Below are 24,664 nucleotides of genomic sequence, written 5' to 3' on the forward strand. Positions count from 1 at the left end.
ACACACACACACACACACACACACACACACACACACACACACACACGGGGGCGGAGGGTAAAATTAATTAACTCAGGATTCTAGCTCCTGTGTGATGGCTAATCTTAGCTGCCAACTTGATACACCTAAGAAGAGAGAACCTCAGTTGAGGAACTGCCTCCATTAGACTGGGCTGTGGACCTGTCTGCAGGACATTTTCTTTTTCTTTTGTTTTCTTTTATTTATTTCTTTTTTGGTTTTTCAAGACAGGGTTTCTCTGTGTAGCACTGGCTGTCCTGGAACTCGCTTTGTAGACCAGGCTGGCTTCAAACTCACAGAAATCCTCCTGCCTCTGCCTCCTAAGTGCTGGGATTAAAGGCTGCGCCACCACCACCTGGCTGGAACATTTTCTTGATTACTAACTAATATAAGTGGCCATCCCTAGGCAGGTGCACCTGGGCTGTATAAGGAAAGTGCAAACACAAGCCTGGGAGAAAACCAGCGTTCCTCCATCCTCCATCAGCGCCTACCTGACTCCCTCAGTGATGAACGGCGACTCGGAAGTGTCAGCCAAATAAACCCTTGTCTGCCCTTTTGGTTGTGTTTGGTCATGGTATTTTATCACGGCAACAGAAAAGCAAACTGGAACACCTTGCCTATCTTATTCCAGACTATTTTGTCCTCTGATGTGTAACTGTCTCACTCTACTCCAACCACAAAGGTCTCTTTGTTACTGATTCTCAATCAAATTCATTCCTGAGGCCTTTCCTTGATTCTCTGCCTAGAACACTTCATACTTGATACTTCAAATTTCAAAGAGAACAAACAGAAGGGAGCCATAGGAAAAGCAAAATGCAAACTCCCTGAAGAGGGTCAGAAACCCAGAGGCTGAGGAGACCAGCTTTCCCTACTCAGTAGTCTAAGGTAAAGTGCTTCTTCAGTCTCTGGCCAAAGTGGCTTTTTTGGCTATGCGGCAGCTTCTAGAAGGGCCTAAGCATTATGTATCTAGGTTCAGTTACAGAACTCCAGCATCTCGACATGCCATGTAAAATACATAAGAATAAAATGAAAGGCTGAAGATACAGCTTACTACTTGCCCTGAGTTCAACATCTAGCACCCCAACTCCCCCCAAAAAAAACACTCAAGAGAATAAATATTCTAAAAAGATGCATCCAAGGCCTCTCAAATTTTTCTGCTAAGTGGATCCTAAAAAAATACTAAATATCATAGGGCAACATAAAAAGCACACAAGCCCTGATGCAAAATTTGAAGACATGCATCCTTTTATTTTTTAGAGACGGGGTTTCACAATGTAGCCCTGGCTAGCCTTCAATTCAGATCATCCTGCCTCTGCCTCCCGAGTGCTGGAATTAAAGATATATTTAAAATATATAGGAATTCTGATTTTTTTCATTTTATTTTGTGTGTGTGTGTGTGTGTGTGTGTGTGTGTGTGTGTGTATGTGTGTGTGTATACCGCTTGCATGCAGTACCCACAGAAGCCAGGAGAAGGTGAAAGATTCCACAGGAACTGGAATTACAGATAGTTGTGAGCTGCCATGGGAGTGCTGAGAACCAAACTCAGGTCCTCTGAAAAAGCAGCCTTAACCACTAAGCCATCTCTCCAGGCAATTGTGCCTCTGTGACTCCACTTCTAGGAGAATGCAGAGTCAGACAGATGCCAGGAGCTCACTGATCTACCCAAAATGATGACAACTTCAGGAGCTTTAAAATAATAATAATAATAATAATAATAATAATAATAATAATAATAATAATAATAATGTGAAGAAGCAACTGAGGAAAGGCATCCATGTCCACTTATGGTTCTACATGCACCCACAGGGCAACACACAGGCACACAAGTGCGCGTACACACATACACACACAGGTTTTTTGAAAGAAGAAATCTGAGTGAGATGGTACATGTCTATAATGCAGACACTCAGAAGGCTGAAAGAGAAGGTTCACTGTAATTCAAGGCCAGCCTGACATAATGAATTTGAGGCCAGCTCTCTGTCGCAGAAGAGGCCTGTCTCAGAGGCAGACTATCCACAGAAATTTAATGACTAGGGATGAAACTCAGTGGTAGAATATTTACCAGTATTCACGAAGCCTTGGATTTCATCCCTAGCACCATTAAAAAAAAAAGCTAAGCAGTGGCCACACCTTTAATACCAGCACTCGGGAGGCAGAGGCAGAAGCAGAGGCAGAGGCAGAGGCAGGTAGGTCTCTGTGAGTTTGAGGCCAGCCTGATATACAAAGAGAGTTCCAGGATGGCCAGGGCTGGTACAGAGAGAAACCCTGTCTTGAAAACCAAAACAAACAAACAAAAAAGTTTGCATGAAAGCCAAAATAAACCCAATAATGGAAAAAGATTACAAAGAAAACAAACACAACAGTGAAGATCACCAACGCCAAAAGACAATATGAAAGTAAGCTATTATTATCATCAAATAGATAGACACTTCAACTATAAGGGCTGACGTAACAGTCTCCTCCTTCTTGGGAGGATTCCTAAATCTGAGTACCACTGACAGCTGGGCCAGACAATGGTTGAGTTGGGGTGGGCATGGGAGCTGTTCTAAGTACCTTAAGATGTTTAGCAGCATTCCTGGTCGCTACCAACAAGATGCCAAGTAGCACCCTAACCTACACACCCAGTGGGCCATGACAACCAAAAATGTCTTTATACATCATAAAATATAGCAAAATCATCACAGGGTATACCATGTTACATACCAACTAAGACTAGATTCTCCTAGACATTCCTAATTTTATTTTCTTAATTTTTAAAATTACATTTTATTTATTGTGTCTCTATGTACATGCACATGCCACAGTATGCATGTGGAGGTCAAAGGACAACTTGTGGGAGTCCGTTTTCTTCTTCCACTCTGTGGGTCATGGGGAGTCGATTCAAGTGGTCAAGCTTAACGGCAAACACCTTTACCCCCTCGGTGCCATCTTACCAGCCCCGACTGTTATGAGTGCCGGGGATCTGCACTCGGGTCCTCATACTCACACAAGAAGTAGTTAACTCACCGAGCCATCTCCCTAGCCCTAGTTTTACCTCCTAACCATCCCCCTCCAAAAGCCAGATGTGGCTGTACACATCTGTAATACCAGTGGTGAGAGGTGGAGACATGAGGATCCTAAGGGCTCACTAGCCAGCCAGTCTAGCCAATCATTTGCTTCCAGGTTCAGTGAGAGACTCTTGTCTCAAAATACAAGGTAGAGTCAAGCATGCTGGCACACACCTTTACCCCAACAGGGCCAAGGTGATACAGGGAAGGAAAATAGGTAGAGAGAAATAAAGGAAGACATCCAATATTAATCCCTGGCCTCCATGTGCGCACAAATGAGAGAGACACCTCCATGCATATACACACATGCACAACCCCACACACAGACTCACACACCAAATCAAATCAAACCAATTTTTTTTTCAAAAAGAGTTAAAATAGTAAGTTATAACAACTAACACAAGTATCTATTTCTAGGAAAAGTCCAGGAAGGTACATATAGCTCTGACACTGTAATGAAACACAAAATAGTCTTGAGTCAAACTTAAAAAAGTCAAGATACCCTAGTTGAACAAGAAAAAGAAGATAGTATCTAACAGAACATTTTATATCATTTTGAACTTTATAAGTGATAGAAATAAATAATTTTGCCGGGCAGTGGTGGCGCACGCCTTTAATCCCAGCACTTGGGAGGCAGAGCCAGGCGAGTTCAAGGCCAGCCTGGTCTACAGAGCGAGATCCAGAACAGGCACCAAAACTACACAGAGAAACCCCGTCCCGAAAAAACAAACAAACAAACAAATAAATAAATAGGAAAATAAATAAACAAACAAATAAGTAAATTCTAGCTTTAAAAGTTCAATTAATACCCCCCCACCACCGCAAAAAAAAAAAAAATCCAACTATTTGGGTATGGTGGTTCACTCCTATAACCCTCGCATTCAGCTGGTAGAAGTAGAAGTAAATTCTAGGCTGCCTGTCCATAGCAAGTTCAGGGCCAATCTGAGTATCACATAGCAAGTCTATCTCAAAAAAACGAAGTGTTCACTTTGGCAGTATATATACTGAAATCTATATGATAGAGGATTAGCATGATATTCCATATTTTTCAGTCTAGATGCCCATTGAGTGGATATAGAAAATATGGTGTGTATACATAATGAAGCCTAAAATTAAAATAAAATTATTTGCATGAAAGTGAATGGAACTGTAGCCATAGAAGGTGTGTGTGTATATGTCAATCTGTCTGTCTAAGACAAGGTCTGACTATGTAGCTCTGGCTGACCTGGAAGTTGCTACAGAGACCAGGCTGCCCTGCCTTGGGCCTCTGCCTCTAGAGTATAGAGATTAAAGGTATGCATCTCTATGCCTAGCCCAAAATAATTTTTTTTTTAATGCAACCCCCCGCCCCCCAAAAAAAAGGTAGGATTAGGACACTGGCTGGTGGTAAAGCACTGCCTAGAGAGTACCAGACCTGGGTTCCACCCTGGCACAACAAAAACAGAGAAAGAAAAAAGGAAAAACCTCAACATTAAAATTACACCATTCTTGTGCTTGCTTCGGCAGCACATATAGTAAAATTGGAACGATACAGAGAAGATTAGCATGGCCCCTGCACAAGGATGACACAGAAAAAAAATTACACCGTTCTTAAACAAATCAGTAAAATTCTTGCCACATCTAAATAAATAACCATCCCATCTTCAGGGGCATGTAATTTTTAGTAAAAACTTGGTATCTTTGGGAAGTTGGTTCCAAGACCTCCTGCAGATAACAGAAACCACAGATACTCAAGCTAATGTATAAAATGCCATAGTAAAGTCAGGTATGGTGGAACATACCTATAATCCAGTCCCTAAGAAGCTGAAGCGGGATGATGTCAAGTTTAAGACCAGACTGAAATTCATAGAGACCTTGCCTCAAAAGGAAGGAGGAAAGGGAGGAGTGTGTGTGTGTAGGAGACAGAAGGGGTAGGGGAGGAGGGAGGGGGGAGAGGGGGAGAGGGAGGGAGGGAGGGAGGGAGGGAGGGAGGGAGGGAGGGAGAGAGAGAGAGAGAGAGAGAGAGAGAGAGAGAGAGAGAGAGAGAGAGAGAGAGAGAGAGAGAGCGCCTAGCAATATTCCACGAAGCTGGAAGGGAAGACAATGTGTATGTATGCACTACACTCATCAGCAGCATCTAACATCCTACCTTTCTGTCAAAGACGGGCTAAGTTCTCACCTTTCCACCACTAACCAAGGTTTACTTGGAAGAACAACCATCCATTTCCTGAGAATGAGCACAGAAGTTCTGTGGCTGGGTTCTCTGCCATGTCTTCTCACTTCAGGTGGTCCAATAAATCCAACTAGAACCTAGGTATAATGGCATATGCCTACAGTCTCAGCACTTGGAAGGCTGAGGCAAGAAGATTACAGTAAACTGATGGTTACCCTGGCTTACAGTGTGTTCCAGGCCATCCTCAGCTATACAGCACAAGACCCTGTCTCAATAGCTCCCAATCTCTCCCCCGAAAAAAATACAACTAGAAATACCACATTCTCCCAGTAAAAGTTCCACAGAAAGGAGGAGAAGGCAATCTCGGTTATCAGTAGAGGCACTTACCATCCAGCAGGTCTTCCTCGTCATCCCTGTCATGCTCCTCCACTGCCACCTCCTCCTCCTCCTCCTCCTCTTCCGCATCCTCCAGCTCCACGTCCGGGTCCAGGTCTGGATCGCTCCCTGAGGCGGATTCGTCTGACATGGCTCCCAGAAGTCCTCAGTGGGCATTACCGACTCATGGTCCACTATAGGGGTCCTAAGAGGACAGTAAGAGGCATCAGTCAGAATCACCAAGGCTTGACTTAGTGCCAGTCTTCCCAAGAAAAAGATACTGAAGGTGAGTTCGCCTGAGCTTTTGAAAGCAAGGCACACTAACCAAATCTGAACCTCGGTCTCCTATATGAGTAGACTACCATGACACGTTTGCTGACTTTGCCCAGTTCAGGCGTTTCAAGGGCTGCTTTGACCAGGAAGTAACTGCCACAAAATAAAAACTGAATGGCTTAGAATTCCCTTGTTCACGCTTTCCTTTTCCTCCTTCCAGTTTCCTGAAAACCATCTCCTGTGCCCACACCTGCATGTCTACACATACACATACACTTATTTATAACCCCAGGCACTATTCTAGGTAGAGCAGGAGGAAAAAGAATACAGGGAGTGTGCGGGGCTGGTGTGTGCCAGGGGGAGCTGCTACTTTACACTGGGGTGTCAAGGGAGTTCTCACTAAGCAGAGACTAAAAGGACTCAGCGAAGCCATGCAGGAGTGTATTTCAGGCAGAGTGAGCATCAGAGGCCAAGCCCTGAGTCAGGGGAACTGGGTATATATACTTAGAGAATAAGGAATGGGCCTTGTGTGGAATAGGGCAGGGTCCGGCCATAGGATACCACCCGACAGTTCACTCTCCAATCAACGGACTCAAGGTCTGGACCTAGTGAGAAGTTGACTGTTTACTATACCATCCGTCACTCTGCTCAAGCTTGCAGGAAGCCTCATGTGTAGGTCTCAGGGGCCATGTCTGCTTTTAGGCTCTTCTCTACCTCTTGGCCTAGTTCCAACCACATCTTTCAAAAAGCTTTGCAAAGTGTCCTCAACTTCTGAAACCACACTTCTCTTCTCAATTCCATTAGCCATACTAACCGCTTGGACCTCAACTGAAGGGTCCATACAGGCTACCCCCTGACCCCACAGTAAACCTCCAGAACAGATGTGTAAATGAGAACTATCTTTATACTGTGAGTATTCCTCTGTCCATATCCCCTGCCTCACTTGTCAATCTGCTATATCACATATATCATGCAGCAGAACTATCTATTCCTTTCTTCTCCCCCATCTCCTTCTTCATCCCTTCCCGGTCTCCGTAACTTTATTGTTAATTATAGAGGGCATCTCTTTCCTCTTCCTCCTCCTCCTCCGCATCCTCCTCCTCCTCCTCCTTTTATTTTGCTTTGTTTTTCGAGACAGGGTTTCTCTGTGTAGTCCTGGTTGTCCTGGACCAGGCTGGTTTTGAACTCACAGAGATCCACCTGCCTCCGCCTCTTGAGTGCTGGGATTAAAGGCGTGTTCCACCACTGCCCGGCTCCTCCTCCTTTTTTGTTTGGGGTGGGGAATGGTTTTTGAGACAGAGTCTCAGGTAGCTCAGACTGGCCTTCAATTGGCATTGTAGCCAAAGCTATCCTCGAACTCCATATCCTCATGTCTTCACCTCCCAAGTCCAAAGATTATAGGTAAAAACCATCACAACTGGCTTTAGAGAAAGTTTCTAGTGAGTAAGTACTTTTCCTAGGAAATCAGGCTTGTAATACTGGAGTAACAATCACAGTAACAAGGAACAGGCTTCTACACCCTCAGTTAACAACCTGTTTCAAAACCTCAGGCAAAAGAAAAAAGAAAAAGAAAAGGCTGGGTACGGTAGCCCAGACCTTTAAACCCAGCACTCAAGCAAAGGCAGGTGGACCTCTGTGAGTTCCAGGACAGCCTGAACTACATATAGAGACACTGTCTAAATAATAAACAACCAAAACAAACACCACAGCCTCAGCCCTCGAGGTCCTGGCAGAAGCAATACCCAACTACTACATACGCTACTGGACATGAGACACCAATGCAGCCCCTCCTTAGAACAGTCTCAAACAGGAGACTGCCAGCCATGGTGGCACCTGCCTGCAATCCTGGCAGAGACAGGAGGATCACCGCACATTTGAGTCCAGCCTGGTCTACACAGCAAGTTCCAGAGCAGCAAAGGTTCCACGGTAAGAGGCAGCGTTCCCACTGTCATTGCCGTCCTCACCCTCACCAGCAGGACAACAGTGTAACAGCAAGGAGACAGGCCACCTGGAACAGAGCCCAGGGAGAGGAGCACAGAGGAAAGACGGATAACAAGCATCACAGCTCAGCAGGGTAACGTGCACAATTCAGCATAGATTATTTCTAAAACATGGAAAAAGGGATTTTAAAGGCTCCCAATACAATAACGGATAATTTTTGAAGAAAGAGAAAAGCTAACTTCTTGACATTGTATAAATGTATCAGATTATATTACCTATAAATATGTACAATTATTATGTGTGGCTCTTTTAAAATTAAAAATGGTAGCCAGACCATCAGATGAGTAGCAGAACAGAAAGTGACTGAATTCTCAGAGAATGTCAAGTTTTTCTTTTACCCATTCTTCCATAGGTCACTAAATTTTTTCTAGAGATGACATAATGAACATTATTCCCAGCTCTTTAGAACCACACCAACTACTTAAGAGGCACTACTACTGATTTTCAAAAAGGTCACAAACAGGGAACTGAGAGAAAGCTCAGTCAGTAAGAGTGTTTGTCTTGTAAGCACAGGGACCCGAGTTTGATTCCCAGAACACTTGATTTTAAACTAACCAACAGCCAACAAAGCCAAGCATCGTGGTACACATTTGTAATCTCAGTGCTGGGGAGGCTAAAACAGATGATAAATCCCTGGGACTCTCTAGCCTGCCTAGCCGGCTTGATGAATGAGTTTCATTCCAGTGAGAGACACTGCCTCAAAAAAATGTGGATGATACTTGAGAAACAAACCCAGCGTTGTTCCTTGGCCTATGTGCCATGCATGTGCGCATACACACACACACACACACACACACACACACACACACACACACAAATGTGCATGATTTGTGGCCTTTGTTCACAAAGCAGAGCATTCTTAGAAAGCCCATGTTGAAATCAAAGAACTAAATAAAGGTGCACACACCAGCACTGGAGTAGTCCATGCAATTTCAAAGATGGACAGTAAGGGTAGCATATGATCCTGTCTTTAAGTGAAAAAAATCTTTCTACTAGATATGGAACAGCAGTAATACTAGAACTTAGGAAGAAGAGGCAGAAAAATTGCTAATTGGAGACCAGCCTAGGATACACAACAAAACCCTGGGTTAGGAAGAGCATCTTTTTCATTGCATGACTTCATTAACTCTGGAGAGTTTTGAATAGTATTAAATTTTCCCAAATGACATCAGAGCAATTCCATAACAAGTACATCTGACTTCATTAAAAATATAAATACTACATACACATACACACAAATACACACACATACAAAATATAAACATAACCCTGGATTTAATAACTTACAAGGGAACATGAAAACACTCAGTCTACAGCATTGAGCAATACCCTGTAACAAAACCCACTAGTAAAAGAATTTATATAATTCAAAGACAAGAAAAGAGTTTAATGCATGTAATCTGTCCAGTCTAGAAACCCACTAGCAGAAGCCCACTAGAGATCACTAAAGTTACTGCAAAACCTCTCCATACAGAATAATGACACTGCTCTGACCACTCCCAACGTGTATTCAAACTCCTACAAGCTTAAATGCCTTGAGTGAATGTCAGTCACTTAAAAGCACACCATGACACAATCTAGGCAGCCACAAAGCTGAACTGATGCACCTGAAACGTTGACTTGGAAACAGAATGAGACTTTTGGCAATCCGGGACTTACGGCGGCGACAAAAGAAAGAAGAGTAAATAAGCACATTTAAGACTCCCAGTAGTGGGCCGCGGAGACAACTAACTCTCTGGAGGCAATGCTGTCTGAGGAGCAGCACCCAGGGAACTGGCACCACACGCAGCAGAAACACAGACGTTATTTACAAAAGGCAGTGGAGAACTGTGGACTCCCGGAGCCACAGCTCTGAAGGTAGCCAGCTCCATGACCTCAGGGAAGTCGGTTCTCCTTTCGTTTCAACCACCTTTCTTATTCCAGCCCAGGAGAGAGGCAGACCTAAGTCAGTTTTCAAGATCTCTTCCTGATACAAAACAGCAGTTCCTGAAGGGTGGCGAAGAGGTGCTTGAGTCCCCTTTGAGTCAGCCACAAGGTCAAAATCATGCACAGTTTACAAAGTCAAAGTGCAAAAGATACCAATGGATTTTTACATAATAACACAGAAAGTTCCTTGACATTCTTTCAAATTCCATACTGCAGCTAACTTTTAAGAAACCACTGCTTGTCAGAATTGTGGCAAAGTATCAAAGAATAGCACAATTATCTGAAAAGTCCATTAAAAGACTCCTCCCTCTCTAAGTTTGTTTCTATGGAGGCCACACTTCAACGAGGCAAAATGTCAACAACAAAGCATTTACATACAGAAGAGCTAGGAATTCAGCTGTCTCTGTTTATCCAGACACTTTCAAATGTGTAAAACGATTATACTCATTGTTTTTGAAAAGAAATTTTTCACTTAAACAGTTATTTATGGGTTGGAAGCATTCTTGAATGAACAGTAGTATAAAACTCTGGAAAGCCACTAAAAGAAACCAGTCAAAGACGCATTTCATTCTCCACCGAATTATGCCACAGGGAAAAGCGGTGTGTGTGTGTGTGTGTGTGTGTGTGTGTGTGTGTGTGTGTGTGTGTGTGTGTGGGCAATGGTGACCCCTAACAACAGGGGTTGAGAAGATATGAAGATATGATATAAACCTAGACTGAAATTTTCCCACACAGCGGGTGTGGTGACGCACACCTTGCGTTCTAGCGCTCTGGAGGCAGAGGTTGGTGGGTTTCTCAGTTCAAGTCAGTCCGGTCTACATAGTGAGCTCCAGGCCAGTTAAAGCCAAATAATCATACCCATAAAATAAAATAAAATAAAATAAAATAAAATAAAATAAAATAAAATAAAATAAAATAAATCTAAAAAAGGACTGCGGCAGGGAGTCTATATGAATCATTCAGTAATATAAATGAAAATCATTGATTTCTGGGAGCCAGGGAAACGGCTCAGCAGTTAAGAGCACTGGCTGCTCTTCCAGAGGACACAGGTTCAAGTTCCAGCACCCACATGTATGCAGCTCACAAATGTCTGTAACTCCAGTTTCAGGGGATCCAAAACTTCCCATGGCAAAAACACTAATCACATAAAATTTATTAAAAAAAAAAAAAAAAAAAAAAAAAAGCATTGATTTCTGAATTGATGCTAATCACATAAACCATTAATTTAAAAAATTCATTGTATGCATATATGTGAGTGCCTGCATGTCCCTGTGCACTATTCAAGTGTTGGCTACAGAAGAAGCCAGAAGAGGGTGTCAGATGCCCTGGAACTGGAATCACAGATGTTTGTGAGCTGCTATATGAGTACTGGGAACTAAACTCGGTTCCTCTACAAGAACAGCAAGCGCTCTAACAACTTTCCATCTTTCCAGCACCTCCATAATTTTTTTTTTTTCAAACATGGTCTCATGATGTAGCTCCAGCTGTCCTGGAACTCACTCTGTAGACCAGGCTGGCCTTGAAATCACAGAAATCCTCCTGCCTCTGCTTCCCAAGTGCTAGGGTTAAAAGGCATGTGTCGCCGCCGCCGCCGCCGCCGCCGCCGCCGCCGCCGCCACCACCACCACCCAGTTTTGTAATTTTTTTTAAAACTATCTCACTGTATTGCCCTGGCTGTTCTGAAACTCACTTTGTAGACCAGGTTGAAACTCACAGAGATCTGCCTGCTCTGCCTTCAAAGTTCTGGGATAAAGCCATGTGCCACCATGCAACCACCAACCTCCCTGCCCAAAATAATTATTTTTAAATCACTACATCTATATAGTATACAAGTTGTTTCTGTTAATACTTTTTATTGTGACACAGAGTTTCAAGTAGCCCAGGCTGATCTTAGTTCCACTATATAACTGAGGATGGCCTTGAACTCCTGATTCTCTTGCCCCTACCTCCTCAGTGCTGGGAATACAGACATGTACTGCCACGCCAGCTAATTTGTTATACACTATTAAATTCTTGTTTCCCTAGTTGATATCTATCCCATATTTTTCCTTTATTTGCTTTGCTTTTAAGACAGGGCATCACTCTGTAACCCAGCATAGCCTAAAATTCACTATGTACCCCATGCTAGCCTTAAACTTACAGCAATCCTCCTATTTCAGCCTCCAGACTCCTAAGTGCTGGGATTAAAGGAGCAAGTTCTGTTCAAACACAAGCCCTTTCCTCCCAAAGCAGTGGGACCTTTTCTTCCTAATACGTTAAGAGAAAGTCAAGATCAGAATGAGTATTGAGAAAGACAAGGGCCCAGAGACTAACTGCAAACACATCTCCATGTATGGCAAAGACTCCCTCAAGAACTATTAGAGAAAACGAATGCAGTATAGAATCTTGGGTTAGACATTGGACCTAGAAGAAAGAACAGTTATAAAAAGTCAATATGGAGGCTGTTGAGATGGCTCAGTGGGTAGAAGCACTTGTTGCTCAAGCCTTACACCTGAGTTCCATCCCTACAAGCCATAAATAAAGAAGTCCGACGTGGTGGTGCACATCTGTAATCCCAGCACTCCTCAGAGAGATGGAAGAGCAGATGGGAGAATCACCTAGAAGCTTGGGGCCAGTCAGGCTACAGAAGACAATGAGCAACCCTGCCTCAACAAGGCAGGAGAACCAACTCTCAGAAGTTGTTTTCTGACTTCTACAGCTGTGTTATGGCATGTACACACACACATACACACACAAAAACACGCACGCACGCACGCACACAAATTTTTTTAAACATCAGTATGGGGAAAACTAATACAATTGAGCAAAAACTGAGTTAGTTAACAGCATTATATCAATATTAAACTTTCTGACTTTTGAAAATTGAACTGTGGTTATATAAAACAATGATCTTAAAGCTGGTGGTGGTTCTCACACCTTAATCCCAGCACTCAGGAGGCAGAAGCTGGTGGATCTTTGAGTTCAAGGCCAGCCTGGTCTACACAGAGAAATCCTGTCTCAGGAAAAACCAAGATGAAGAAACAAACCTTAGGAAACAAGAGATGGGAGTATTTAGTAGTAAACAAACTGCCCCCCACTTTTGAGGCTGTTTCTCACTATGTAGCCCTGGCTGATTTCAAACTAGCAATCCTCCTGCCTCAGTGCCCCAAGTGCTAAAATTATTGTGTATACCACCACAGGCAAAACAATTTCTCCAAGAAATTGAACACCGTGACTCACCCCTGTAGATCAGTGAACTGCTACTCTAATGCTAGTTTACGCTAGTCAGGAAGTTCCAGACCAGCAAGATCCTGACTCAAAAATAAATTAATAAAAATTGGAAAATAAAGGCAGCAAGGAAAGAAATACTTTTCTGTTCCTAGTTTTTCAAAGGTTTAAACAGTCTAACAAGCATAAATACATCTTATTTAGAAGTACAGATCTGAAACATTACCTAGGCTCCATTGTTAGTGTAACAATCGCAAGCACTTCCTTTCCTTTCAGACTTTCGTGACTGGGGTTAAGAAGGTTAATTAAGTCTCCTAGTGTCCCTGTACATGGGCAGCTATCCTCTGGCTAAGAGATGGGTCTACTTCTCTTCCCCTGAGCCCAGCAGGAATTAGACAGGAGTCTCACTTGGGCTGTCTCTGAAAGGCTCTAGGCATGATCACCAACATAAATAAGTGGCATCCCACAAGCAGACAGAAATTGGATTTATCAGCTTCCTCTGTCTCTGTATAGATGTGGCCCAGATCTGAGGAGTCTTCTAGGAGACTTATGTAATTTACCTAGATTACACATGCCACTATTATTTTATGGCCAAAGTTTATTCTAATCCATGCTCTCATGTGCTCTCTCATTCACATTCATTAAACCGTTCTCTCTTCTCCCTCTTTAATGCCCACCCCAACGACATACAACCAAAATTACATAAACCTGACCTGTACGCCTATCTCTGGCCTTATAATAGACATAAATACTGAAGAAACCAGTGATATGGACGATGCACAAAATATCTGAAAGAAAATGGAGACTTTGCCTAACGCTAACATAACGAAGAAGAAAGGCTACTCTTTCACACTGATCCTGTAACTTCTCTGAGGAACAGTATTGCAGGATGAACAAAACCTGCTCTGTAAATTTAAGAAGAAAAAGGAGCTGCAGACTCAGTCTGGAGACAGACCATAGGTCTGGTGAGACAGCTCAGTGGATAAAGGCACAAGCTGCTCGCCCCACAGCCTGACTTTGATTCCGGAGAGTCACATCACAGAAAGAGTAACTAGATCCCACAAGTTGTCTTCCAACCTTCACTAGAGGGCACACACACACTCTTGTGTATGAATGAATGAATGAATGAATGAATGAATGAATGAATAATGTGAGCTTTAGAAAAAAATTTTTTTTAAAGAGCCATTCATTGCCAGGTGTTGTGGCGCACACCTTTAATCCCAGCACTCAGGTGGCAGAGGTAGGTGGATCTTTGTGGCTTGGGGCCAGCTTGGTCTACATAGTTCCAAGATAGTCAGAGCCCCCTATTTCAGAGAGAGAGAGAGAGAGAGAGAGAGAGAGAGAGAGAGAGAGAGAGAGAGAGAGAGAGAGAGAGGTTTACCAAAGATAAAAACATAGTTTTTGCATGTAGCCACATAGCATGCCATGTGATTCCCACCTGTCTTCAGGTAGAGAATTGGGTCAAGAGAATAAAGTTCGGAATAGTCACAAAAGACAGTCGTAAGAACAAGGAGCAAAAGTTGAAATAAAATATTTTGAGAAAGTATTTTTAAGAAACGGGTATCTGACAGCTGGGGCTGGAAATGGGCTGAGTGGACAAGATGCCGGCCTAGCACATACAAGGCTCTGGGTTCAGTCTCAGCACCACAAAAACAGGGGGCAGCAGCATACACCTGCAGGTCATCTTCAGCACCAGAGAGCCCAGGTCCAGCCTATGCTACATGAAATCTGTCTCAAAAAATTAAAAACTAAAAAGCTTGGTACTAACTGTAAACCTGTCAAAAATCTAATGATTGAATCCCTCCCCTGAAAAAATAACAACCACCACCACCAAAAAAAAAAAAAAAACCAGCTAGAGAAGTTGTAGGGGTAATCTACTACTGTTGTTTTGCTAAACAGACATGTAAAACTGCCTTCTAAATATTTATATTTATGTCCATAAAAAAAGTGCTGCTCTCAGGCTTTGCAGTGGGCATCAGTTAATACAGAGGCCAACACCTGGTCAACTTGAAAAAGTGGCTGTCGAATGCTCAGCCCTAAATAAGGTTCTCTCTGTCACCCTCTCCAAGGCTCAGGGGATCTAGAAGAGGAAACAGCTAATCTGAGCTGGAGAGGAGAGCTGTGAGAGGCTTGTCTTCTGGAAATGCCCTGACGATGCACTCGTGAACTCACCTGTGGCCACCTACACAAGACGGGGCCTGTCAGCTTCCATCACAAATAAGGAAGGGGCACCTGAGGCCCCACCCTCCCTGGGGAGCTTTTGGCAGGTAGTTAATGGTTGTTGGGGGGGTGGTCATTTTCTTCAGTGGTATAACCACCAGTGAGTTGTCCATGCTCTGGTAAATAGCCCCTAACCAATGCTCATGTAAGTAACCCTAAACCCAGTGGATCACAAAATGAAAGAAAACAAAAACTATGAAATAGGAGGGAGAGTTGTTAGGAATGGGGGAGGGGGGAAGGGGGGGGAGAAGAGAGGGCATGCGGGGGTGAATATGATCAAAATACTTTATATAGATGTGTAAAGTTGTCAAACACTAAATTTCAAAAAGGGGGGAACTGCAGCAGATCAGTCAGTGAAGTACTTGTCACACAAGCACCGAAGACTTAAGTTTGATCACTAGCACCCACATAAAAAGCCAGGTGCAGTAGCACACACCTGTAACCCAGCGCTGGGGAGGTGGAGACAGGAGACTCTCTAGAAATTGCTCTGCAGCCAATCTAGGCAAATTGTCAGGCTCCAGTTTCATTGAGAAACTATGTCAACAACTAAGATCAAAAAGTAGTTGACTGGGGCTGGGAGGTGGTAGCACACGCCTTTAATCCCAGCACTCGGGAGGCAGAGGCAGGTGGATCTCTGTGAGTTCCAGGCCAGTCTGGTCTACAGAGCGAGATCAGGACAGGCACCAAAGCTACACAGAGAAGCCCTGGGGGTGGGGGGGGAGGACGACGACGACGACGACACGGGACACGACATCAATTAATTGAGGGAAATACCCAATGTCTACTTCCATCACACACACTGACAACCCCATACACATTAACACCTATAAACACATGTAACACATACACACAAAAAGACAAAAAAAAAAAAAAAAGGAAGATCCAGGAGGTGGTGGCCCACGCCTTTAATCCCAGCACTCAGGAGGTAGAAGCAGGCAGATCTCTGTGAGTTCAAAGCCAGCCTGATCTACAGAGAGAGTTTCAAGACAGGGTCCAAAGCTAGACAGAAAAACCTTGTCTTGAAAAATAAAAAATAAAAAAAAGAAAGAAAGAAAGATTTAAAAAAGGATGAAGGGTTAAGTGGCTGGCTAACAATTTATTCAGTCCAACGCCTAAGTCCTTTTTGTATAAAGACATTGTGCCAGGCACTGGGAGGTAGGTACAGACACATGCTTGTAGAACAAGAAGCAAAGAATCTGTCTCCAAAGCAGAAAGAATCAACAAAAATGTCATCTGGGGCCACTAAAACAGACAGCATCATTTTAATAAATATCAAATCACATCTAATCATAATATAAAACCATACCCTTAATAGAAAAATGAAAAACAATTCTACTGCCTCACTGGGGGATTTAAAATTTACTCTCTCCCCTCTTAAACTAAACACCTGCCTAAATATACTCACACTCTCATCTGGTCCCGAGGTGCCCAAGGATACACATTCATCCTGTGCCGTTTAAAGCACCATCTAGCAGGCACCGTGGCACACAGCTGCAATCCGAGCACTTAGGGAGGATCAAGTTTAAGTCCAGCCTAGACTACATAACAAGACCCTGTCTTTAAAAACAAAACAAAACCAGGTGTAGTTCCTTGACAAAATGTGTGTGCTTCGAAGCCCTAGATTCAACTCCCAGCCTACCATAGTAACATCTAGAAGTGAATGGTGGCACATGCCTGTAATTATAGCATGTGGGAGGCTGAGGCAGGAGGATGAAAAGCCTAAGCTACACAGAGAGACTATGTCTCAAGCAAAACAGCAGCAACACAAAAAGAGTACCCTGAAGCTACAGGGTGAATTGATACCATGTAATTAAATCCCAGACTTCTTATTAGTGTTCACTATATCAACCTATAACAATTAGCAACTATTATATATTAGACAATAGAATTGAGGGACTGGAGAGATGGCTCAGCACTTAAGAGCACTGACTACTCTTCCAGAGGACCAGGGTTCCATTCCCAGCAACCATATAGCAGTTCACAACTGTCTGTAACTCCAGTTCCAGGGGACCTAACACCCATGGCAAAGCAGCAATTAAATGCACATTTAAAAAAAAAAAAGTAAACCTTCCGTCCTCAAAGGCAAACATTGCAACCCTTTCAGATATCATACATACATACATACATATATATGATTAATATTTTAAAAAAAGACAATAGAGTGAAGGGTGAAGAGTAGGGTCAGGGAGATGGCTCAGTGAGTCAAGACACCTGCCACCATGCTTGAAGTCCTGAGTTTGATCCCTCAAGACCCAAATTAAGTAGAAAAGAACCAGCTCCTAAGTGGTCTTCTGACCTCCACATGTGTGTGTGCACACACACATGAAATGTAATTTTTTTTTAAGTCAAGAGTAGAAATGAAACACTAGACACAACTTCCAAATCTTCTGTTTGCTTGGTTTTGGTTTTGGTTTTGGTTTTGGTTTTGGTTTTGGTTTTGGTTTTGGTTTTGGTTTTGGTTTTGAGACAGGGTTTCTCTGTGTAGTTTTGGTGCTTGTCCTGGACCTCGATCTTCAGACTAGGCTGGCCTTGAACTCTGCCTCCTGAGTGCTGGAATTAAAAGCATGTGCCACCATCGCCTGACACAACTTCCAAATCTTAAAGACAGAGACTCCAAGTTGCTTTGGAGCAAGAAAGCTAATGAGGTACAATCTCTGGTCCTCAGTCAGCAGACAGTCAGTAAATATTCTTGTGATCTCTTAAGTATAAATTTCCCAGCACTGCAGCCAAAATGAAAATATCTATCCAAAACTTAGAAGGGTACTGAGGAATGAAGAAAGGGAAGACAAGCTAATCAACCCTCCTACTCACCACAGCATGCAAGAATGAGGAGTTACTGGGACTCGTGGTTACAGAACAGCCCAGCTAAGTCAAAGGTGATAGCTAACAGCATAAACCCAGGGATAGCGACCAGCAAAATGGTTCAGTAGGGAAAAGTCTGGTCAACTAGTCAGAGCCCAAAGGATACACCTGTCTCTACCTCCCCAGCACTTAGACTACAAGGGAATGCCACCACGTCCAACTTTTTAACAAGGAATTCAATTCACATCTTCATACTTGCATAGGAAGCACTTTAACAAATGAACTATCTCCCCAGCTTCTGAACTTTACTATTTTTATAGTAAATAAAATATAGGCATCCTAAGAATAATCATAGACAGTATGGTGGCACACAACTGTAATCTCAGCACTTGATGTGGGGTAGAGACAAGAGAATCAGGTGTTCAAGGTCAACTGGCTCCTTTGATGAAAACATCATGGTGGAAAGACATGGTGAATCACAACTGTTCACCTCATGGCGGCTTGAAGACAGCAAAAGTACAAACAGAGAAAGGCCAAGGTCAAGCAAGACACAACCTCCAGCAATTCACAGCTAGGTCCCAATAATCAGTGGGGGTTCACACCATTAGTCCCAGCCCTCGGGAAGCAGAGGCAGGCAAATCTCTGAGTTCAAGGTCGGCCTGGTCTACAGAGTGAGTTCTAGGACAGCTAGGGCTACACAGAGAAACCCTGTCTCAAAAACAAACTGTCTTCACTTCTGTAACCAAGGTTGCTTGCTCCAACTGCACAGGATGTGCTTGATCACATGTAGGTGGGAAATACACAGGCAAGAAGTATGTCAGGATATATGCTTGCCTCTGATTGGACAAAGGCAGAAAGTATATATTGGGGGTTTTGCCTTTATAAGCGCCTGACTAACGTAATTCCTGGCCACCATCTGGGAATCCCAGGTATGGACCTGGCCAGTGTCCATTGTCCTGGCCAGTACTAAATAAGGCTTGCTTCAAATATGGCTCAAAAATTGTGGTTAGTGGTCTTATTCTCACCTGGTGGGATTAACAGTGAGATGACTCGGTGGGTAAAAAAGGAAAGAGAAAGGTTTCTGGAAGAAATGTAGACAGTAGATCAAGATGGAGAACAGAATAAAAAGTCAACACAAGAACGGTGGCACACATCTGGAATAGGAGCACTCAGGAGGCTGTAGCAGGAAGTGGGCCTCAAAGCCCGCTGAAACTACAACAATCAAAAAAAAAAAACTCTCAAAAATTAGTGGTTGGGGAAAGTGAGAGAATGGTGGTTCACACCTGCAATCCCAAGAAACTGAGGCAGAAAGGTCAGAAGTTGAAGACCAATTTCAGCTGCCACATAGGGAGTTCAAGATTGCCTAGACTAGATGAGACCTTATCTTAGAAAGACAAAGGCAGAAGGCAGCCAGAGAGGTTTAAAAACGTTTCTTTTCTCCTGGTCTCTAACCAGGGCAGACAGTGCTCCTATCATCCTCTCTCAGATTCCACACACACCTCAGCTTTTAGCCACTGAAAAGGCAATACCCCTACCACAGGAGCTCTCTGGTGTCAGCAAGCTGGTTTAATGACACCATTGTACTGAAGCAAAGTACTCTATTTCTCCTCACCCCTACAAAAAGGACAATGACACCACGACCCTGGACTGTGAGAATTCACATACCTTGCAACCCAGAAACATAATAAAAACGCAACAACCTAGCACAACACACAAGTCCAGAGATATGAAACATACTTCAGCATCACACATGAAAACACCATTATAAGGTGGTCGTGGTGGTGCCCGCCTTAAATCCCAGCACTCGGGAGGCAGAGGCAGGCAGATCTCAGTGAGTTCGAGGCCAGCCTTATCTACAGAACAAGTTCCAGGACAGCCAGGGCTACAGGAAGAAACCCTGTCTCGAAAAACAAAACAATACAAAACATGATAAGCTGGGTACCAGCTCATTTGGAAGTCCTGCAGATGAGGCAGCTTGGTGCACACCAGTATGTGGGCTCTCTTATCACCAATGTTCCAGTCAAGGAGAGCCTGATTCTATTTCCAACTGTATGTATGACACAGTCCAAGATCTATGCTGTCTAATTACTAAACACGTAAAATTTGTTTCAGGGTGCTCATCTCTGGAACAATAGCTAGGATACAGTTTTACCCAAAAGTTAAGTTTAAAAAGGGCTCAAAAACAGAAAACAGGAATTCTTCTCAGACAAAACTAGACAAACCAATTCTACAAAGACTGAATAAAACACTACAGGGAGCCAGGTGGTGGTGGGGCACGCCTCTGATCCCAGCACTCGGGAGGCAGAGCCAGGCTGATCTCTGTGAGTTCGAGGCCAGCCCGGGCTACAGAGCGAGATCCAGGACAGGCTCCAAAGCTACACAGAGAACCCTGTCTCAAAAAACTATAGCGAAGTAAAAAAATTGGAGACATCTAGAATAATCCATATTGTATGGCTCACCATAGTCAAGAAAGAAACCAAGTGGGGTTCTGGAATGTACCGACTGGCTCTGAAGCCCTGAGAAGAAGCGAAGGGTCATCAAGTGCAAGTAACCGATGTTATTAAACTCAAGACATCTAAAACATAAATAAGTTTTATGTCGAGACAAGGGACGCTAACAGAAGCAGCAAGAGTCAAGTGCAGCTGGACGGTGGTAGTGCACGTCTTTAATCCCAGCACTTGGGAGGCAGAGCCAGGCGGATCTCTGTGAGTTCCAGGCCAGCCTGGGCTACCAAGTGAGTTCCAGGAAAGGCACAAAGCTACACAGAGAAACCCTGTCTCGAAAAAACCAAAAGAGAGAGAGAGAGAGAGAGAGAGAGAGAGAGAGAGAGAGAGAGAGAGAGAGAGAGAAATGCTTTGTCTACATAGACTCCAGATTCCTCATGACAGATTAGCGAAGTGAGAGAATGACCTAGGGAGGAGCATCGGTTGCCACAAAATCTAGAAACCTTAAATATGAAAGAGTAATACTTTCCAATTGAATAGATATATTGTTGATGCTGGCTACAACTCAGGGTGGTTTCTCTTAAGGAAACAGTGCCTGTGTATACTTCACAAAGCATTTTTTGCAGATCATTTAAGGAATAATAACAGAAGTGAACCTGGGCTACATGAGACTGCCTTAAAATGGGATAGCAGGGTCATCAACATGGCTGTCTTAGCTATTTTCCTCAATGTTGTGATAAACTACTCTGACAAAAGCAACTTAAGGGAGGAAGGATTAATTTCAGCGCTAGGGTACAGCCCATCATTGCTAGAAGTCGTGGTAGCAGGAGCTCCAAGCACCTGGTGACATTGCTTCTCCTGGCAGGAAGCAGAAAACAACGAATGCATGAATGCACACATGCTAGAGCTCAGCTCCCATTTCCCATTCTTATCCAGTCTAGGATCTCTGCCTTGAGGATGGCATCACCCACAGCTGGCAGTTAACACAACCAAGCTAATTCCATAAGCACACCCAGAGATCCTTCTCCCAGGTGATCTCAGATTCTGTCAAATTGACTTTAAACAGTAACCATCACAATGGATCAGCAGGTAAAGGTACTTGCCCACCTGGCAACCTGGGTTTGATCCCCTGAAGCTAAGAATCTGTGTAAGGTAGAAGAAAACCAACTCCATAAAGCTTTTCATCTTCTTACCTATACTGTGTTGTATTATGTCCACGTGCACACACACATACACACAATTTTAAAAAAATTAAAGAATAAAAAGAAAAGAAATCTGGTATGGCACATTCAATTAGGTTAACAGTGATTCCTACTTCACCTTAACCTGAGCAGGCAAGACAAACCTGGTGATGTTCATAAACAAAACTACCAATATCTAAAACAGATCACATTGCCAAAAAGGCAACTGACCTATTTAGGAAAAGTATATCTGACTATATAAAATACAATAGTGTAAACTTTAAGGTTTTCAAGACTATTTTTAGAGTGTAATATATCAGAGGCTTGTTGTAGAATATTATTTTAACATGTATTACATTTATTTATGCTGTGGAACATTGGTTCAATGATGCAAAGATGTTGCATCCTTTTATATTGTATTTGTTTAACTCTGTGAAGCTGTTACTTTGCTTATCTGAAACACCTGATGGTTTAATAAAGAGATGAATGGCCAATAGCAAGGCAGGAGAGATTAATAAGCGGGGTTGGCAGGCAGAGAGAATAAACAGAAGGAGAACTCTGGGAGGAAAGGAAGAAGAGCAAGCAAGAGGGATCAAGGAGGAGGACATCAGGGGGTAGCCACCCAGCTACACAGCCAGATATGGAGTAAGAAGAAGGGTAGTTATACAGGAATATAGAAAGATAAAAGCCCTGAGGCCAAAAATAGATAGATGGGATAATTTAAGAAAAGCTGGCTAGAAACAAGCCAAGCTAAGGCCAGACATTTATAATTAAGAATAAGCCTCCATGTATAATTTATCTGAGAGCTGGGTGGTGGGCCTGGCAAAGAGTAAAGAGCAAAAACAACAGAGTGCCAGCAGAAAATATGAATTAATATTTAGAATCCAACTTAAATAAAACAGTACTTATATATGAACAGGGGGCAAAAACATGAAGGAAATGCATCCAAAAATAAGCAATTTTAATCTCTGGTTGGCAGTTTAACCTAAAAAAAAAGTTAATATTATCTTCTTTATTCTTTTGTTAGATGACTTCAATCCTAGCACTAGGGAAGTAGAGAGAAGCAGGATGATCACTAATTGAAATAAAGAGTTCACAGCTCCCACCCCCATCCCAGGGCTACAGAGACACTATCTCCAAAAACAAGAACTTGAGGGGGTCACTAGATCTCTTTGTCCCTCTTTCCATTGTGTCCACAGTGAATAAATTGCCTTCTTTTTCCTTTTACTAAAAAAGTCAACATTCAAAAAACAAAACACCCTATAGGGTTGGAGAGAAGGCTCAATGGTTAAGAGCACTGCCTGAGGACCCCCAGGTTTGGTTCCCAGCTCCCACATGACAGTGCACAACCACTTGTAACTCCAGTGCCAGGGATCTAATGCCCTCTTCTGGCCTCCAAGGGCACCAAGAGCACACATATACACATAAATTTTTTATCTTTAAAAAAAAGAGTGGTGATATAATTCATGTTTAAATAGTGCATTTAATCCTGGCATTTGGTAGGCAGAGGTGGGTGGATCTCTGTGAGTTTAAAGCAGGCCTGAATGACGAGAGAGTATCTGGCCTGTCAGGGGTAAATAATGAAACTCTGTCTCAAAAACAAAACAAAACATTTTGTGGTTTTATGAGGTTTGTGTCTGTGTGCACTTGTACATTTGTTTGTGTATATAAATATATATATATATATATAATATAATATATACACATATATATATATATTTTCTAATTTGGGTTCATGTTTATTTGTTTGCCTGTCTCATTCTAAAAAGAGAAAGAAAAGGCATGGAAGTGGAAGGGTGGGAAAGATCTAGGAGTTGGGAGAGGGGAAGCCATTATCAGAATATAGTGTATGAAAACTTTTTTCAATTAAAAAAATGTAAAAACCAAAAAAAAAAAAAAATGCCAGGTGGTGGTGGCACATGCCTTTAATCCCAGCACTCGGGAGGCAGAGCCAGGCAGATCTCTGTGAGTTCGAGGCCAGCCTGAGCTACAGAGTGAGTTCCAGGACAGGCACCAAAAACTACACAGAAAAACCCTGTCTCAAAAAAAAAAAAAAAAAAAAAAAAAAAGAAAAGAAAAAAAAAGTCACATATTGGACAATTCCATTATGTGAGCTGGATACTCAGACCATCCAGAGCTCTGAAGAGGGGAGGAAAACGGAGAACAACAGAGGGCACCACAGGAGATTCTGACTGTTCATATCCTGGGCACTTGCTAAGGAGCCTGGGCTTTGTCTTGAACAAGGACGGCAAATGTGCAGCTCTTAGTTCCACTTGTCTGTCTGTGCCTCTTCGCAGCTTCAACAACTATGCCAGTGAGCTCTTGAGCTCAGTATATCCTCCCATAACCATATACACAAAATCCTCCCCACAATCCATTTGCTCCTTCTGAAACCACAGAGGATCTCAAACAGGCAAGTGGCTTCATATGAATTTTCAATTAAAAAAAACACACTCTGGTGGCTATGTGAAGACAGGGAAATTAGGTGGAAAGCTGTGTGGCCATCTGAGCACAAAGTGATGAGACCTTGAACTCTAATAACATCAATGAGAAGGGAAAAAAGAACATCAGGGACGAAGGAAATAAAACCCTAAGACTCAATGGCCAGTGGAGCCCTCTAAGACTTGCTCATCACTAAGTCCCAGCATCCACATTTCAGGAATATAGCAAGGGTCCCATAAATAGTCATCAAATTGTCAAGTGCCTTATCATATTCTTCCACTGAATGTTCACAATACCAGCATGGAAGTACTATTATTGTCATTCCAAAGAAAAGGAATCGATGGTTGAAAGAGATTAAGTGACTTGCCCCAAATATACACAGGTAGGGAACAGCAGAATGTAATTCTGACAGACTTCCAACTCCAAAACCTAAGCTTCTTTCTATGACCCTGGCTTCCAATTTGCACAACAAGCTGGTAACAGTATTTGCTAACACTGAAATGACAAAAGGGCGACTAAGAAACAGACTGGGGCCAGAGATTTGGGCGTTCTCACTATATTCTGGTGGCCAAAGCC

The 24,664-nt window shown here is 42.9% G+C and overlaps 1 protein-coding gene and 1 non-coding gene across 9 annotated transcripts in view; one reads left to right on the forward strand and one right to left on the reverse strand.

Annotated features, from left to right (window-relative positions):
• Nucleotides 1-24,664, reverse strand: part of Rad54l2 (RAD54 like 2) — a 96,456-nt gene that overhangs the window by 57,189 nt on the left and 14,603 nt on the right. For all 8 annotated transcript variants that reach the window (XM_042281588.2, XM_076575456.1, XM_076575457.1 and 5 more), the window contains one exon: nucleotides 5,605-5,797. In XM_042281588.2, the coding sequence (XP_042137522.1) occupies nucleotides 5,605-5,743 (139 nt within the window). In that variant the 5' untranslated portion in view covers nucleotides 5,744-5,797. The remainder of the gene's footprint in view (nucleotides 1-5,604; nucleotides 5,798-24,664) is intronic.
• Nucleotides 4,556-4,657, forward strand: LOC121831290 (U6 spliceosomal RNA). The gene has a single exon (XR_006074657.1). It is a non-coding gene; the product is annotated as a U6 spliceosomal RNA (small nuclear RNA).

The sequence above is a fragment of the Peromyscus maniculatus genome, chromosome 7 (assembly GCF_049852395.1).
Source record: "Peromyscus maniculatus bairdii isolate BWxNUB_F1_BW_parent chromosome 7, HU_Pman_BW_mat_3.1, whole genome shotgun sequence".
Taxonomy (NCBI): domain Eukaryota; kingdom Metazoa; phylum Chordata; class Mammalia; order Rodentia; family Cricetidae; genus Peromyscus; species Peromyscus maniculatus.